Genomic DNA, 14,932 nt, shown 5'->3' with positions numbered 1-14,932 from the left:
TTTGGGTTGTACCCATGTGTAAGCTTCTGTGAACATTTGTGTGTTTTTGTTTGGAGTTATGTTTTCAGTTCTGTTGAATAGATACCTTTAAGGGGAATTGCAGTGTCTGATGGTGAATGTTATGTTTTTAAATGTTTAAGGAACTGGAGTAGCTGGTTGGCTCAGTCAATGAAGCACATGACTCTGGTTCTTGGGTTGTGGGTTTGAGCCCCACATTGGGTGTAGAGATTACTTAAAATCAAATGAACAAATGAATGGTTTTCTATAATGGCTGCATCATTTTACACCCCACCAGTAATGTGTAAGGGTTCTAGTTTCCCCACATCCTCACCAAAAATTTTTCTTGCCCGATGTTTTTTTGTCTTGTTTTTTAAGATTTTTTTATTTATTTGAGAGAGAGTGAGCATTAGCAAGGGGAGGGACTGAGGGAGAGGGAGAAGTAGACTCCTTACTGAGCAGGGAGCCCAATGTGGGGCTCGACCCCCCAACACCAGGATCATGACCTGAGCCAAAGGCAGGCACTCAACCAACTAAGCTACCCAGGTGCCTCTTGCCCAGTGTTTTTATTCTAGCCATCCTAATAGGTGTAAAAATGGTATCTCGAGGTTTTGATTTGCCTTTCCCTAATAACTAATGATGTTGAAGATCTTTTCATATGCTTATTGGTCATTTGTATATCTTCTTTGGAGAACTATGTATTCATATCCTTTGCTCATTTTTCCACTGGGCTATTTGTCTTTTAATTAATGAGTTTTAAGAGTTCTTCAGGGACCCCTGGGTGGCTCAGTGGTTGAGAGTCTGCCTTTGGCTCAGGGCATGATCCCAGGGTCCTGGGATCAAGTCCCACATGGGGCTCCCTGTGTGGAGCCTGCTTCTCCCTCTGCCTGTGTCTCTGCTTCTCTGTGTATGTGTGTGTCTCATGAATAAATAAATAATTAAAATCTTAAAAAAAAAGTTCTTCAGATATTCTAGATACTTGGACCCTTCTCAGATATATGATTTACGTATGCCTTTGGTGATGCATGTATAACTGTTCCCTAATCCAAAGTCATGAAGATTATAAGGGAATACTCTGAACCTGGGTTTGCACCTGGCTTTTCTTTTGGAAGTCTTATAGTTATAGCCCTTATATTTATTTTTTTTTAAAGATTTTATTTATTTATTAGAGACAGAATGAGAGAGAGAGAGAGAGACAGAGACACAGGCAGAGGGAGAAGCAGGCTCCATGCAGGGAGCCCGAGGTGGGACTTGATCCCAGGTCTCCAGGATCACACTCTGGGCTGAAGGCGGTGCTAAACCGCTAAGCCACCGGGGCTGCCCTAGCCCTTATATTTAAATGTTTGGTTTACTTTCAGGTAATTTTTGTATATGGTATGAGGTAGGCCCAAATTCGTTCTTTTGCACATGGATATCCAATTATACCAGCACCATTTATTGAAAAGACTATTCTTTTCCCATTAAATTGTCTTGGGGGCTGTCAAAATCAATCTATCATAAATGTAAGGATTTTTTTTTTTTTTTTACTTAATTCTATTTCAGTGATCTCTATGTCTATCATTAAGCCAGTGCCACATTATTCTGATAACTTAGCTTTGTTATAAGTTTCAAAGTCAGGAAGTAATTATCCTTTTTTTTTTTTTTTTTAATTTTTATTTATGATAGTCACACAGAGAGAGAGAGAGAGAGGAAAAAAAAAATTAAAAAAAAAAAAAAGAGAGAGAGAGAGAGAGAGGGGCAGAGACATAGGCAGAGGGAGAAGCAGGCTCCATGCACCGGGAGCCCGACGTGGGATTCGATCCCGGGTCTCCAGGATCACGCCCTGGGCCAAAGGCAGGCGCGCCTAAACCGCTGCACCACCCAGGGATCCCAATTATCCTTTTTAAAAAAAAAAAAAAAAAAATTTATTTATCTATTTGAGAGCTTGAATGAGAGAGGATGAACAGGAGGGAGGGGCAGAGAGAGGAGAGAGGGAGAAACAGACTCCCTGCTGAGCAGGGAGCCTGACAATGGGCTCTATCCCAGGCCCTGGGGTCATGACCTGAGCCCAAGGCAGATGCTTAACTAACTGAGCCACCCAGGCATCCTGTGATTTTCCTTTGTCAAAATTGTTTTGACTATTCTGCCTCCTTTGCATATCCATTTGAATTTTAGGATCAGTTAGTCAATTTCTGCTAAAAGATGCCAACTAGGATTTTTATAGGAATTGTGTGAATCTGTAGATCACTTGGGGGAAGTATTGCCATCTTCATAGTATCAAATCTTCTAATCCATGAACATGAGCTGTCTTTTTACTTATTTAGATCTTCTTTAATTTCCTTCAGCAGTTGTGTGATTTCAGAGTATGTGTTTTTTACTACTTTTGTTAAATGTATTTCTAAGTCATTTATTCTTTCTGATGCTGTTGTGAACGGAATTGTCTTCTCGATTCCACCTTAAGCTTGTTCGTTGCTAGGATAAGTTTCAGTATGTTGGTCTTGTGTCTGGAAAACTTGCTAACCTTATTTATTACTTCTAATAACTTTTTTGTGGATTCCTTAGGGTTTATTATATACAAAAATCACATCATGTACAAATAGAGATAATTTGACTTCTTCCTTTGCTATCTAGATGCCTTTTATTTCTCTTTCTTGTTTAATCACCCTGGCTGGAACTTCCTGTGTGGTATTGAGAAGTGGACTTGCTCATTTTGTTCCTGATCTTAGGGGGAAAATATCCAGTCTTTCACCATTAAATAATGATATTAGCTGTGCATTTTTCTAGATGCCCTTTTCAGACTGAAGACGTTCCCTTCTATTCCTAGTTGTTGAGTGGGTATTTTTTTCCATGAAAGAATGTTGGATTATGTCAAGTGCTTTTTCTACATCTACTGAGATGATCATGTAGGATTTTTGCTTTTATTAATACGAAGTATTATTTTGATTGACTTTTGTATGCAGAACCACCTTTTGTTTCTGGGATAAATCTTAGTTGATCATGCTGTATAATTTTTTATATATATGCTGCTAGATTTGGTCTGCTAGTATTTTGTCAGGGATTTCTGTGTCCATGAGAGATATGAGTGTTTGATTTTTCTTTTCTTGTCATGTGTTTATCTGGTTTTGCTATCAGGGTGATGCTGGCCTCTTAGGATGAGTCAGGAAGTGTTTCTTCCTCCTGTTTTTTTGGAAGAGTTTCTCAAGGATTGGTGTTAATTATTCTTTAAGCATTTTTACAATTCTTCAGTGTAGGCCTGGGCTTTTCTTTGTGATATGTGTTTTGATTACTGATTCAGTCTCTTTACTTGTTATAGGTTTATTTAGAATTTTGTTTCTTCTTGATTCAATTTGAGTAGTTTGTCTTTCTAGCAATTTGCTCATTTCATCAATATTACCTAATTTATTGGCCTCCAGTTGTTCAGAGTAATCCCCTGTAATCCTTTTTATTTCTATAAGGTTGACTGTTATGTCCCCTCTTTCATTTCTGATTTTAGTAATTTGAGCCTTCCCTCTTTTTTCCTTAGTATAGCTAAAAGCTTGTCAGTTTTGTTGATCTTGTCAAAAAACATCTTTAGGTGTTGCTGGTTTTTCTCTATTATTTTTCTGTCCCTTAGTTCATCTGTTTTCACTCTGATCTTTGCTCTTCCACAACTTGTTGTGCACAGTGTTTCACTTGCTTGTGATATTCCTCTGAGAGTTCCCAGCAATGTGTGTCACACATGCCTGTAGAAGATCTAGAGTGACCAAGGCCTATAAGTGTGCAGAGTCCCAGCACAGAGCCATGCTAGCGTCCCTGAAGGACTGCCAAGGGCAAGAGCAAGGCCCTCAGGACGTGGTGGCAGAGGGTTGGAGCACGCTGTTGCCTTACTGTAGCCTTTTCCCTTTAGGCCAAAGGCCAGGATGTGGGAGAGCGAGGGGCCAAGCAGCAAGCCGCTAGCAGTAGTGGACTCCAGCCAGCCTTGCCTCGCTTGGGCCCCTCTCTGCGGCCGTGAGCCACTCGGGCACCTGGCTGAGTTCTGGCTCAACCATAGGGTTACATCAAAGACTGTGAACCTGAAAATTGCTCTTCCTTTCTCTATTTAGATTCTAGAATAGCCTCTAGGAAGTGGAGCTCAAATTGGGGAGAGAAAGCTTTACTTGGAGCGCTCTATTGACTGTAGTGATCAACAGCTTTGCCCAGGAAAATAGCCAAATAGAGCAAATTCACATGAAATGGCCTCAGCTGTGTTCTAAATAAAGTAATGATTGCTAAATGGGCTGCTCAACACTCGCTGTTCCGCTGAATGGAGCCACGTTTCTGACTCCGTTAGCTTTAGTGCGCTGGAGAAGACATTCACTTTCTGTGGAATTTGAAGATACAAAACGCTTCTCAGATTAGTTCCTGTGGGAAAACAACCTCCAACTTTACACTTGCACAGGCTTCTATACCACACTCTTTCCAGCCCTGACCTACCATAGTCCGGAATTCACCACAGGACATAGAAGTCGGAGTATCTCTCCCCACGTGGCAGAGAAAGCCTGTGACTCGGAACCCACGAGTGGCCGGGCAGAAGCACAACCATAGTGAGTGACCAAGACCGGGACCCAGGACTGCGGGGCCTGCCTCTCCTGGGACCTGCTGCTCCGTCGCTGAAGGCCTGACAGGATGGGTGTGGCCGTGGAGAGAGTGATGCTTCAGAAGCATTTAGATCCACCGTGTGGTTGGACCTGAGTATTAGAGTTTAAATGGAGTTTCCATGTTGCGATGTGACCTCTTCCCCTTTATTTTATTCATTCTTCACCTCGAGCTTCCTGGCCTGCAGGTAGGATGTCTTTGCAGTTGACACAGAGAGAGGCAGGTCATAGGTGCTAACGGGCACAAAGCAGCAGAAATCCTTCACTCTATTTCTGTTTCCTGTTATCCTCCCTGGTGAAAACCTCCCCACTGTTTTGGGGTGAAGTTTTCACAAAGTACTCAAAACAAATGACTCAGTTTTCAGACTTACTAACATATGGAAGGTTTTCAGTTTTTTTTTTTTTTTTTAATTTTTATTTATTTATGATAGTCACACAGAGAAAGAGGGAGAGGCAGAGACACAGGCAGAGGGAGAAGCAGGCCCCATGCACCGGGAGCCCGACGTGGGATTCGATCCCGGGTCTCCAGGATCGCGCCCTGGGCCAAAGGCAGGCGCCAAACAGCTGCGCCATCCAGGGATTCCTATGGAAGGTTTTCGAAAAAATATTTATAGTTGTGTTTCGGATTTTTTTTTTTTTTTTTTTTGCATTTTTGCTTTAGTTAGAGAATGTTCTGTCCATTTAGAGATAGTGCTAAAGCAAGCTCGATTGATAATAGGAATTTCACATGACTGTGGGCACCAAGGACCCCAGTAAAAGAAGAGGAGCATTTGCTTGCCCCCACCCCAGGTTGGCCCTACCTCTTCTTTCAGGTGTGTCTTCTTTACCAGCCCACTCACTTCCCTCCACCCCTGGTCCCCTCTCTTTCCCGAGCAGACGCTGCTGTTTCCTACCCCCTGGTCCCATGCCTTGTGTGGTGGGACCCTGCAGCCCATCCTTCCCGTGTGGACTGCTGTCAATTCTCTAGGGCTCATTTACTCTGCCTGGATTCTAGCTCTGTAAGTGTATAAGCTTTAACAGAGAATACCGGTGAGAATGCCATGCCCACAGATCTGCCAGTGGGGATCTGTAACTTGATGTAACTTTACACATCGAGATATTTGGAGAAGTTCACACCTCACAGCAGGAAAGCTTTCCTTAAAGAAGGGTTACCATTAGAAGAGACCCTCACCTGGACTGGCCTTCCATGCATTCATCCAGGTGACAGTCATTTCAGGACAGCACTGCAGAGTCCAAGGAGATTTCATTGTCCTTACCCCTCATTGAAGGCACAGCTGAGCAGCTCTGATGACACTCTTGCTCCCTGCACCCTCTGGTGTTACCCACCAACCTGGCACAGGTCACTCTCAACAGGAGAGATGGTGGAAGGAGGCGGCACCACAGGCAGAGCCAAGCTCTGTGGGTACAGCTGCTTCTAAGAAGTTTGGGATGTTCTGATTAATGTCTAGTGTTCTCTCCTGAAATAAAAGTGCTAGTAGGCCTTGGGGATAATTAAAGCAGATCCCCAACACTTCATTTTGCCGGTCGTGGGTTTGATCCCTGTCTCAGGCTAATGCACAGAATTGAGAGCAAGTCAGCCTTGTCCCTAACTGGACTTTCCCAGCACAGCTTGTTCTCCAGTGGCCCTGAGCATGATCATCCTCTGGGATGGGGCACAGAGCTTCATGGGCCAGAGCAGCAGACAGGATCACATTGGAGAGTCCCTGTTTTTAGTGAGAGAAAGAAAAAGACATTATCAGTTACATGTTTAGTGTCTAGGAGGTCTCTGCTCTGTAGGAGGGTTGTTACTAGGATTTGCTGTGCAGGAGCTGAGTTAAACTGTGATGTGTTTATTCGGGGAAATCCACCACAACTCTTACACAATCCTCCACAGAAGAATTTTTATTCCCGTGGAGAAATGCCCACAGCACATAGTGGAGTACAAATGTCAGTTACAAAACATGCTCAGTGATTCTATTTTCATTTTTAAAAAATGATATATACACTGTCGAGACACATAGGGAATGATACTAGTTATGTCCAGGTGGTGCTATTGTGGCTGATTTTTTTCTTCCTTTTGCTTACCTCTGTTTTCTGAAAATCTGGCAATGAATTTACACTACTTACAGAATAAGTAGCTCATAACTCTGTATAATCTAAATAAGACTCAGTCTTAGGAAGTAATCATAAATGTGCCTAAAGCTTTTGTTGTCACACTGTTTCTAGCTGGTGCAGTGAGGCCGTGTGTGGTGAGTGAAACAGGTGCATCACCCGCCTTATGGTCGAAAGTCCCCTTAGCAAATTACTCTAGTGGCCGTTATTATAAATAATCACAGATGTACTTTGAAAAGCCATTTAAAATCATGTCCTGGGGGGACGCCCGGGTGGCTCAGTGGTTGAGTGTCTGCCTTTGGCCCAGGTCATGATGCTGGAGTCCTGGGATCGAGTCCCACATCAGGCTCCCTTTGGGGAGCCTACTTCTCCCTCTGCCTATGTCTCTGCCTCTCTCTCTTTCTGTGTCTCTCATGAATAAATAAAATCTTAAATAAAAAAATCCTGTCTTGGTAAGGGGCACCTAAATGGCACAATTACATGTCTGACCTTTGGTTTTGACTCAGGTCAAGATCTCAGGATCATGGGATTGAGCCCTGCATGGAGCTCCACACTTAGCACAGAGTCTGTATGGGATTGTCTTTCCCACTCCCTCTGCTGTTCCTGCCCATGCTCTGTCTGTCTCTCAATCTCTCAAATAATAAATGAAAAAATCTTTAAAAAAAAATCATGTCCTAGCAAGTATCAGTAAGGAGAATTGTTCCAAATGGAGGGTGGCCCTAGTGGCTTTGGAGCTGGCCCTTGCCGCTTATCAGAGGTGATGGCCAGTCCTGAGCCATGCCTCCTTGTGGGCCCCAAGGGTGATCGCTCTCCCAGCTGTCACCAGGATGAAGGACGATGTGCATGCAGCACCCTGGGCTCCTCTCACACACCCCCATAGATGAGGTCTGTTCTTACTGTGCTCACAAGGCCTGGAAATGCCATGTATGTGTATGTGTGGTTCCAATTTTTAAAAAAACAGAAACACGAAATTACAAAATCACACTAAATACCTCGAAGAAACTACAACAAAGATTGCTGTTTTTGATCAAGGGATTGTGAGTGATTTTCTCAGCTTTCCATATTTTCCTATAATGGGCAGGAAATTTGTTTTCTAATTGAGGAGAAATAGGTATATTTTACAGAGCACCCAGATTTGGTGAGTCAGGTGCAGCCCTTTTGCTCCAGGACACCTTCTCAGACATCCTTGGCCCATATAAATCTGAATCCCCATGGGTCTTTCCACTCCACCCTACCCAATGCACAAAGGATTTTTAGACTGGAAAATATGTAGCCAAACCACCCCATTCCATAGGTGATGAGAGATGAGCTGGATGAAGCAAATTCCCTGGGCCCAGGTGCTCAACAGTTGTGCCCCAATTCCTTGCCCTCATCTTCAAGCAGAATGCCAGCCCCATGCTTCCAGGGTTGTGGGAACAAGCTGGGGGAGAGTGGGGGGAGCACCATATCCCATAGTGGTCAGGAGCCTCTCACAGAGGCACGGTTGCTATAAGAACGTGACCGGGGCAGGTTGGCTGGTCAGAAGGGGTTCCCAGCTGAGGGAACCGTGACACATGAGCATGACCAGAGAGGCACCAGTGCGTGCGCTGGAGCAGAGGTACTGGTCACCCTGCAGGGCTACTGCAGAGCACTGGGAGACCTTAGTTTCTTGTGCCTCTCGGCACTAAGTACTTAGCAACACCCAAGTGAGAACCAGGACGGTAGGATGCAGAGAATTTATGTCTGAGGAGAAGACTCAAGATGTCCTCTGGCCCAGATTCGGGCGGGAGCTGAATGAGGAAGGTTTGCAGCGAGCCCCAGAAGTTCTCTGGCCTGGTTTAGTGGACCTGTTGTGTGCATCTGTGAGATTCAGGGCTGAGGTGGAATGGAAGTGGGGGCCGAGACGTGGAATGTTTTTGGATGAAGGAAGCCGCCCCATGCTGGGATTGAGCCTTCTCTGTGTCTGAACCAGTCCCCTTGTGTTGCCTGCTGGCCCTGTGGTGACCTCACTCAGATCTTGCTGAGCCGGCATGCTCTCACCATGCTGCAGGGGGCTTCACTCCCAGCCGGTCTGCACACAAGTGCCACAGACAGATGAGGCAGGAGGTGGGCATGCTGGCCTTCTCCCCAGGAGCCTGCAGGGGCCTCCGCTCTCGGAGGGGGGCGCGGTGCGCTGGGAAGCCACGGTGGCCCTGCCAGCCAGGACTATCACCACCAGAGGCAGAGCCTATTGCTTTATATCCAAAGAACCTGAACTAATACTCCTTTTTTTCTGTGAGACCAAATGACCTTGGGAAAGTTGCCCAAACTCACTGGTCCTTCATTTCCTGACCAGGTAAAGTGGAGAATCAGACCCACCCAAGGACCATCTGAGGCATGTTTTCAGAGGTACTGGTGTGGCACTTAGACGTCCCTGTTGGTCAGTTTTTGTTTTTGTTTTTGTTTTTTTTTAAGATTTTGTTTATTCATGAAAGATACAGAGAGGGAGGCAGAGACACAGGCAGCAGGAGAAGCAGGCTCCATGTGGGGAGCCCAATGCACAGGACTCGATCCCAGAACCCCAAGATCATGCCCTGGGCCAAAGGCAGACACTCAACCACTGAGCCACCCAGGCATCCCCTGGTTGGTCAGTTTTAATCCAAGCCATGCACATAAGGTTAACGTGTTGGCTCGGTTCTACCTGTTTTCCCCTCTCTGGAGAGCTACTTCCCTTTAACATCATATGCCTGAAGGACTGCTTAGGGAGCAATTTCTAGATCCTTCTAGTTCTAAGTGTTGACTCCCTGCTGGGAGAGAAGGATGCAGAGCAATTCATCATCTGGTGCCCCCACCAGCCTGCCCACCTGCCACAGCGCCCCTTACACGCATCCACAGTGCTGGGGTAGGGGACATGCTGCACTGCATTTCCCTGTCTGTACGACTCTTCCTTTCTCTGGACTTGATAAATGTCTCGTTCTTCCATCTAGGGTTCTATGTGGTTTTTCATATTCAACTCCACACTCTGCCGGTTGTCTCAATTTCCTCTCCATACATGTAGGCACATCTGGTTCCATGCAGTTCATCCTCTTGGAGGGATCTCTCCTGGAGGCTTTGGCTGGCCCCTGTCTGGCCCGGTCACCCGTCTACCTGGGATTGTCCTTTGCCCCCCCACTCCCTTTCATGTTGGGTCCCCTCTCTCTTGGATCTCATGTCTTCCTTTTTGTTTTGGTGAGCTTTATCCTCCAACTGGTTCCTGAGAACGGCTCACGATAGGTAACTTGAAAATCTTTTGCCGGCATTTGCCCCTGGTCTTGGCTGAGTAGAGCAGTCTGGGTTGGAAATCATTTTCCTTTAGAATTTTGAAGGGTTTCCTCTATCATCTCCTGGTGTCTAGCATTGCTGTTGAGAAGTCTGAGCCTTTCTGATCCCTGGGCCTTAATATCTGACCTGCTTTTCTCTCTGGAAGTTGGTAACATTTCTTTGTTGCCAGTGTTCGGATAACAGACAGCAGTGCGCCCCGGGGAGGGCCTATTTTAGCATCTGTGCTGATAGGCCTTTCAGCCTAGAGTTTGTGTCCCGCTGCCCTGTTGGCAACCTGCTTCCTGCCTCTACCCTCCGGTTTTCTCTGTTTGCTCTCTTGGGAATTCCTCCTTCTGTACTGTGGACTTCCTAAACCGGCCTCCACTTCTCTCCCCTCTCCCGTTTTCTCTTCTTGTGCTTTTGTCATGCTTTCTAAAAGATATTCTCAGCTTCATCCTGGTGTCCATCACCGTCGCCCCCACCCACCCCCTCGCCCCTGCCCCGCCGATGTTCCTGAAGTTTCTTCTTTATGGTCTCCATGCCCTGGAGTTGCCTGTTCTCTGCATGATTCTCTTCTTCGTGGCAGAGGCTTGCCTGGGATGGTGGCCGTCCTGGTTCTGAGAGTGGGGCCCACTGCTGGGAGGAGTGAGGGGCTTTGCTGGGCTCCGTGCGCGGGGGCCTGGCTGGGCTGTTTTGCTGGCTCCTCGTGGTCGGTTGCTCTTGGCCTTCTGGCCTCACCAAGGCCTTTCCTGCTCCCCTACGCCTTCTGCTTCCACGGTCAGGTGCCGCCTGCCCATCTCATTCTCCCAGTGCAAAGGAGGTTTGAGCCTTTTTGAGCTCTTGTTCTCACTGTGTGTTGCAGAGGGAGTGAGAAGGTAGGTGTGTGTGTTCGTTCTGCTCTCACAGCCCAGGAGGCTGTGGGATTTCATGCTCCGCAGCTGATTCTGACACACTCATACTGAGAACCTGGGTAGAAGCTACCCTGTTGGACTCTACACTCCATCGTCCAGCCCGCGTCCCCTGTCCACTCTCCTTTAGCCCTCAGAAATCTGAGTGGTGCTTAGGGGGATGTGGTTCCCTTTACATACACATCCAGGGTTTGGTGAACCCAGTGCAGCTGCCCACAAATGAAGGTAGAGGACCTCCGGAAATGGCGTCTGATGCTGTTGGAATAAGAGCCCCAACTTGAGGAAAACTCAATTTTTGGCCACTTCCTTTGTTTCTTCCCCATGCTGCCCTTTTTCCTGTAACCCATTTGAATAGAGGTTGTGCTTGAGCTCTCCCCCTCAGGCCCCATTGTGAAGAAATGTGACCCTTCTCCGGGATAGCTGAGTCTCAGCCTTTTCCTCATTTTGGAAGACTGCAGTTCCCTGTAAAGGACAGCCGGGTACATGGGCTGCCAGGGCTCACAGCAGCCCCCTTGTCCATTTGCAACATGCACGTGACCACATGGACTCAAGGACCCTGTCCAATGTCCCAGCCTGACAGGCATGTGCCCCACGTGACTGTGAGCACCAGGAAGGGTCTGAACGCCAGCCAGAGGCACAAAGCCACAGGGTCCCTTCCTGTGGGCGTCACTCCTCCGGAGGGCCAGTCCCGAAGCCTGCCTGTGCAGCAGCTGGTGAGCAGGACCACGGTGCCGGGCATACCCTGAGCGGCTGCCATGAGATCAACTATCAGAGACACCGAGGGGCCAGTACAGCTGGATAAAGTTTCTGCAGACTTCTCATGTCACTACAGCACTAGAACCCTGACTAAGCACACGGCACAGTCGCCAGGCTGGTGTCAGTGATGGGGTTTCGAGTGGTAGAAAGAGTGGCTACAATCGGCTTTGCCAGCCCCCACTCAGGAAGGAAAGAACATGACAGTTGCCCAGGAAAGCTACCTCTGATCATTTTTGTTTAGCATATCCGCCTGCGATTAGCAGATTCCAGGTCACACTTCAGACCAGATGCAGAGGTGTAGGAAATCTCTGGAGCCAATGCAGGAGTGGCACAGGAGAGGGCCTCTGGCTTTGCAGTCGGCCGACCAGAAGTGAGAAGCAAGGGAGCCTTTCTGCCATCCAGAAACCCAGAACCAGCCTCTGATAACCTCACTCAGCTAGACTAGCAGTTTTCAAACATTTTTAGCAATGGAACTCATTCTTCAAATAAAATCTTACACTTCAGCCTGATGTGTTCAACAAGTAACAGCAGAGCTGCTCCCATAAAACTGCCCAGGATGCCTTGTGCAGCAGCCCTGAGGCAGTGAGGACAGAGGATTCGGCAAGGCAGGCTCCACCTGCTGTGTCCCAGCATTAAGAGCACAAAAACCCAGAGTCAGGAGCCTGGCAGATGATCTGGCTTGCCCTCCACCCAAGGACACAGAGCCTGAGCAGGAGGGTCACACGCAAAAGACACCAGGGTCCAAGCCTCAGACCCTCGGCCCTCACTCTCCCTGAGAGTCTACTCCTGCTTTAAATACAGGCCTATTAGTATTGGTGTCTGATTTTCAAGTTTATCTGAGTTTAGAAGGAATAGACCAGAAGGAGGAAGAGGATCTGCAACAGAGGAAGACACAAGACCTCAAATGAGCACACAAAAGTCAGAACATACAAGAACCGTGGGGTCATGTGACAGAGAAACAAACAAACCCCCTGGATCAGCGGCCCCCGAGAGCATCACTGCAGCAGCATCCGGTGTACTCGGTCCACACCGAGGAAGAGTCAAGTTCACAGAACGTGTCACAAATGTGAGGTGGATTAAGGATCCATTGAGACAGAGATATTGGGAGGAGCAAAGGGGAGGAGTCTGGAAGGTGGTGGCCGGAGGGTTGGTCACTGCCCCCTGCCAGGCATCCTGCCACTTTGCTGGCTCTCTGATTATCCCGCCTCTGTGTTCCTGAAATGTTCCTGCTGAACTTTATCAAGGTTCCCGTAAGGCCCATCCCCAGATGATCTGTCTAGAGAAACATTTACTTTAGCTATAAAGTTTTCAATGTATTTTTTTCTTTTGCCCTAGGTTTATTCACGTTCTGGCTAAGGGAGTGCATGTGCGCACCTGTACATGTGTGTGTGCGCACGCACACGTGCCAGCACTTCCGAGGGTGAAAGCTCACCTGCTGGGAGTGGGGAGAACTCTGATCTCTAGGCTCAGCTCTGCCCTGGGCCCCTTACCGTGAGCATCAGATTCATCACTGCTCACTCGGAATACGAGGGAGTCCCGTTTAGCTGGTCTCCTGGGTCCCTTCCAGCCCCAAATCATTTGAGCGAGCCCTTAAAACAGAAGTCAGAGATTTTGTTAGAGGCGTTGTTTCTGTGGGACCTGGAGTTAGTCCTTCTGCCCTCCCTCTCATTTGGAGCTGCCTGGGGCGTGCTGTCCTCAGAATGCCAGTTCCACCAACAGTCCTTGGGCAGGGGCTCTGTGAAATACGGTGACACCTGGAGCCTCGTGGGCTGTGAAAAAATGAAGCAGCCAATTGCCTGAGTCTGCCCAGGAATGAGGTGGGGGGGGGGTACACTGGATGGGGGCCCCTCCAGGCTCATCAGTGGAAGCAGGGTGTCTTTCAGAAGGCTCTAGAAGCAGGCAGTTGGGGGCTGAGCTTCACAGAGCAGATCGAGTTCTAAGAGTGAACTCACAAGGGGGAGTTTAGGTGAAGTCATGAAGGGGAGGTGGGACGCCAAGCCCAGTGCTGTGGGGCCTGGCCATCCGTGAGGCCGGAGGAGGTGCTGCCTGCTGGTGGGGGTGCAGGGTGCGTACCACAGGGGCAGGCTGTTCTGCAGGGAGGGGCTGTGCCCGGCAGCCCTCGAGGCTGGCCTGACCTGTTAGGGGGGCCTGGGAGCAGTCTGGGCAGCCTCCACACACCAAAGGACTGCACGTAAAGAACCTCCTGTGCACCAGGTGTCAGCCAGGCCCTGCCCTCGTGGCATCTCAGGCTCGTAAAATCAGATAGAAACCCACCCTGGGGTGAGTCACTGGGTGAGGTGCCTTCAGGTTGCCCACCTTTCCCTGCTGGTGGAAGCCACCAGCAGAGCTATGGCCAGCGGGCAGCAGGACCTTTGGCGACAATCTTAACCTGGTTGCCACAACCCTTTCTCCTAGGACTATGGTCTTGCCACAAGCGATCCAGTGGCTGGAGTCCCAGTTCTTGGGGGAAGATACCAGATGAGAGCGTTGGGGTCAGAGCTAACAAATCCTGGATGTAACTCAAAAACAAGCTTGGCTTCATCAGGAAACACAGAATCTGTCCCATTTCTAGCTCACATTGTCTAAGCCAAGAAACGTTTCTTTGCCCTTGGCAAATAAGATGAAGCCCTAAATCTGAGGACAGTCCCCGTGGGCCCTGGGTGGGCGGGCAGAGTCATGCATCCATCCCAAGGATTCATTCCTTCACTTGAACTCTATGTTGGTCAGGATCTCGGCATATAAGTAAATTCTGCCTGTAGAATTTGCTCATTAATGGGAAAGAGTAATGGTTTATTCTGTAATACTGGCAACTTGGAATAAATAAAATACAGTCTATGGCTAATAATTAGTAATGAGCATTTATCGTTTGAGAACACAGGATAGCAGCCTGATGCCCCCACCCCTACCCCGCCGCCCCCCATGAGGTCTTGATCAAGGGAAGCTTTCTACTCTGAGTAGCCCCTTTGACTTGTCCATTAAATCACTGCGTCCTTCCAGAAAGGGGATGTGCTCTCTCTCCATGCCTGCCCTGAAACTCATCTATGAAAGACACAAAAATAAGCAGGAGTGGGGGTGCCCGGGTGGTTCAGTCTCGGGTTGTGATCCCAGGGTCCTGGTGTCGAGCCCCGTGTCGGGCTCCCTGCTGGGTGGGGAGCCTGCTTCTCCCTCTGCTGCTCCCCCTACTTGTGCTATCTCCTCTCTCTGTCAATAAATAAAATCTTTTTAAAAATAAAATAAATAGGGGATCCCTGGGTGGCACAGCGGTTTGGTGCCTGCCTTTGTCCCAGGGCGTGATCCTGGAGACCCGGGATCGAATCCCACATCAGGCTC

The 14,932-nt window shown here is 48.1% G+C and overlaps 1 protein-coding gene across 3 annotated transcripts in view; it reads left to right on the top strand.

Moving 5' to 3' along the window:
• The window catches only part of TECPR2 (tectonin beta-propeller repeat containing 2), a 105,034-nt gene that overhangs the window by 75,641 nt on the left and 14,461 nt on the right, over window positions 1-14,932 (top strand). Inside the window, exon 18 of one of the 3 annotated variants that reach the window (XM_041758581.1) lies at window positions 4,059-4,867. The exons of the other annotated variants lie outside the window; for them this stretch is intronic. Within the exon in view, the coding sequence (XP_041614515.1) occupies window positions 4,059-4,070 (12 nt within the window). The 3' untranslated portion in view covers window positions 4,071-4,867. Of the gene's footprint in view, window positions 1-4,058; window positions 4,868-14,932 lie in introns of those variants that run through there. 3 annotated transcript variants of the gene reach the window in all.

Source organism: Vulpes lagopus, chromosome 6, assembly GCF_018345385.1.
Source record: "Vulpes lagopus strain Blue_001 chromosome 6, ASM1834538v1, whole genome shotgun sequence".
Taxonomy (NCBI): Eukaryota; Metazoa; Chordata; class Mammalia; order Carnivora; family Canidae; genus Vulpes; species Vulpes lagopus.
This window is presented reverse-complemented; position numbering and strand designations above follow the sequence as displayed.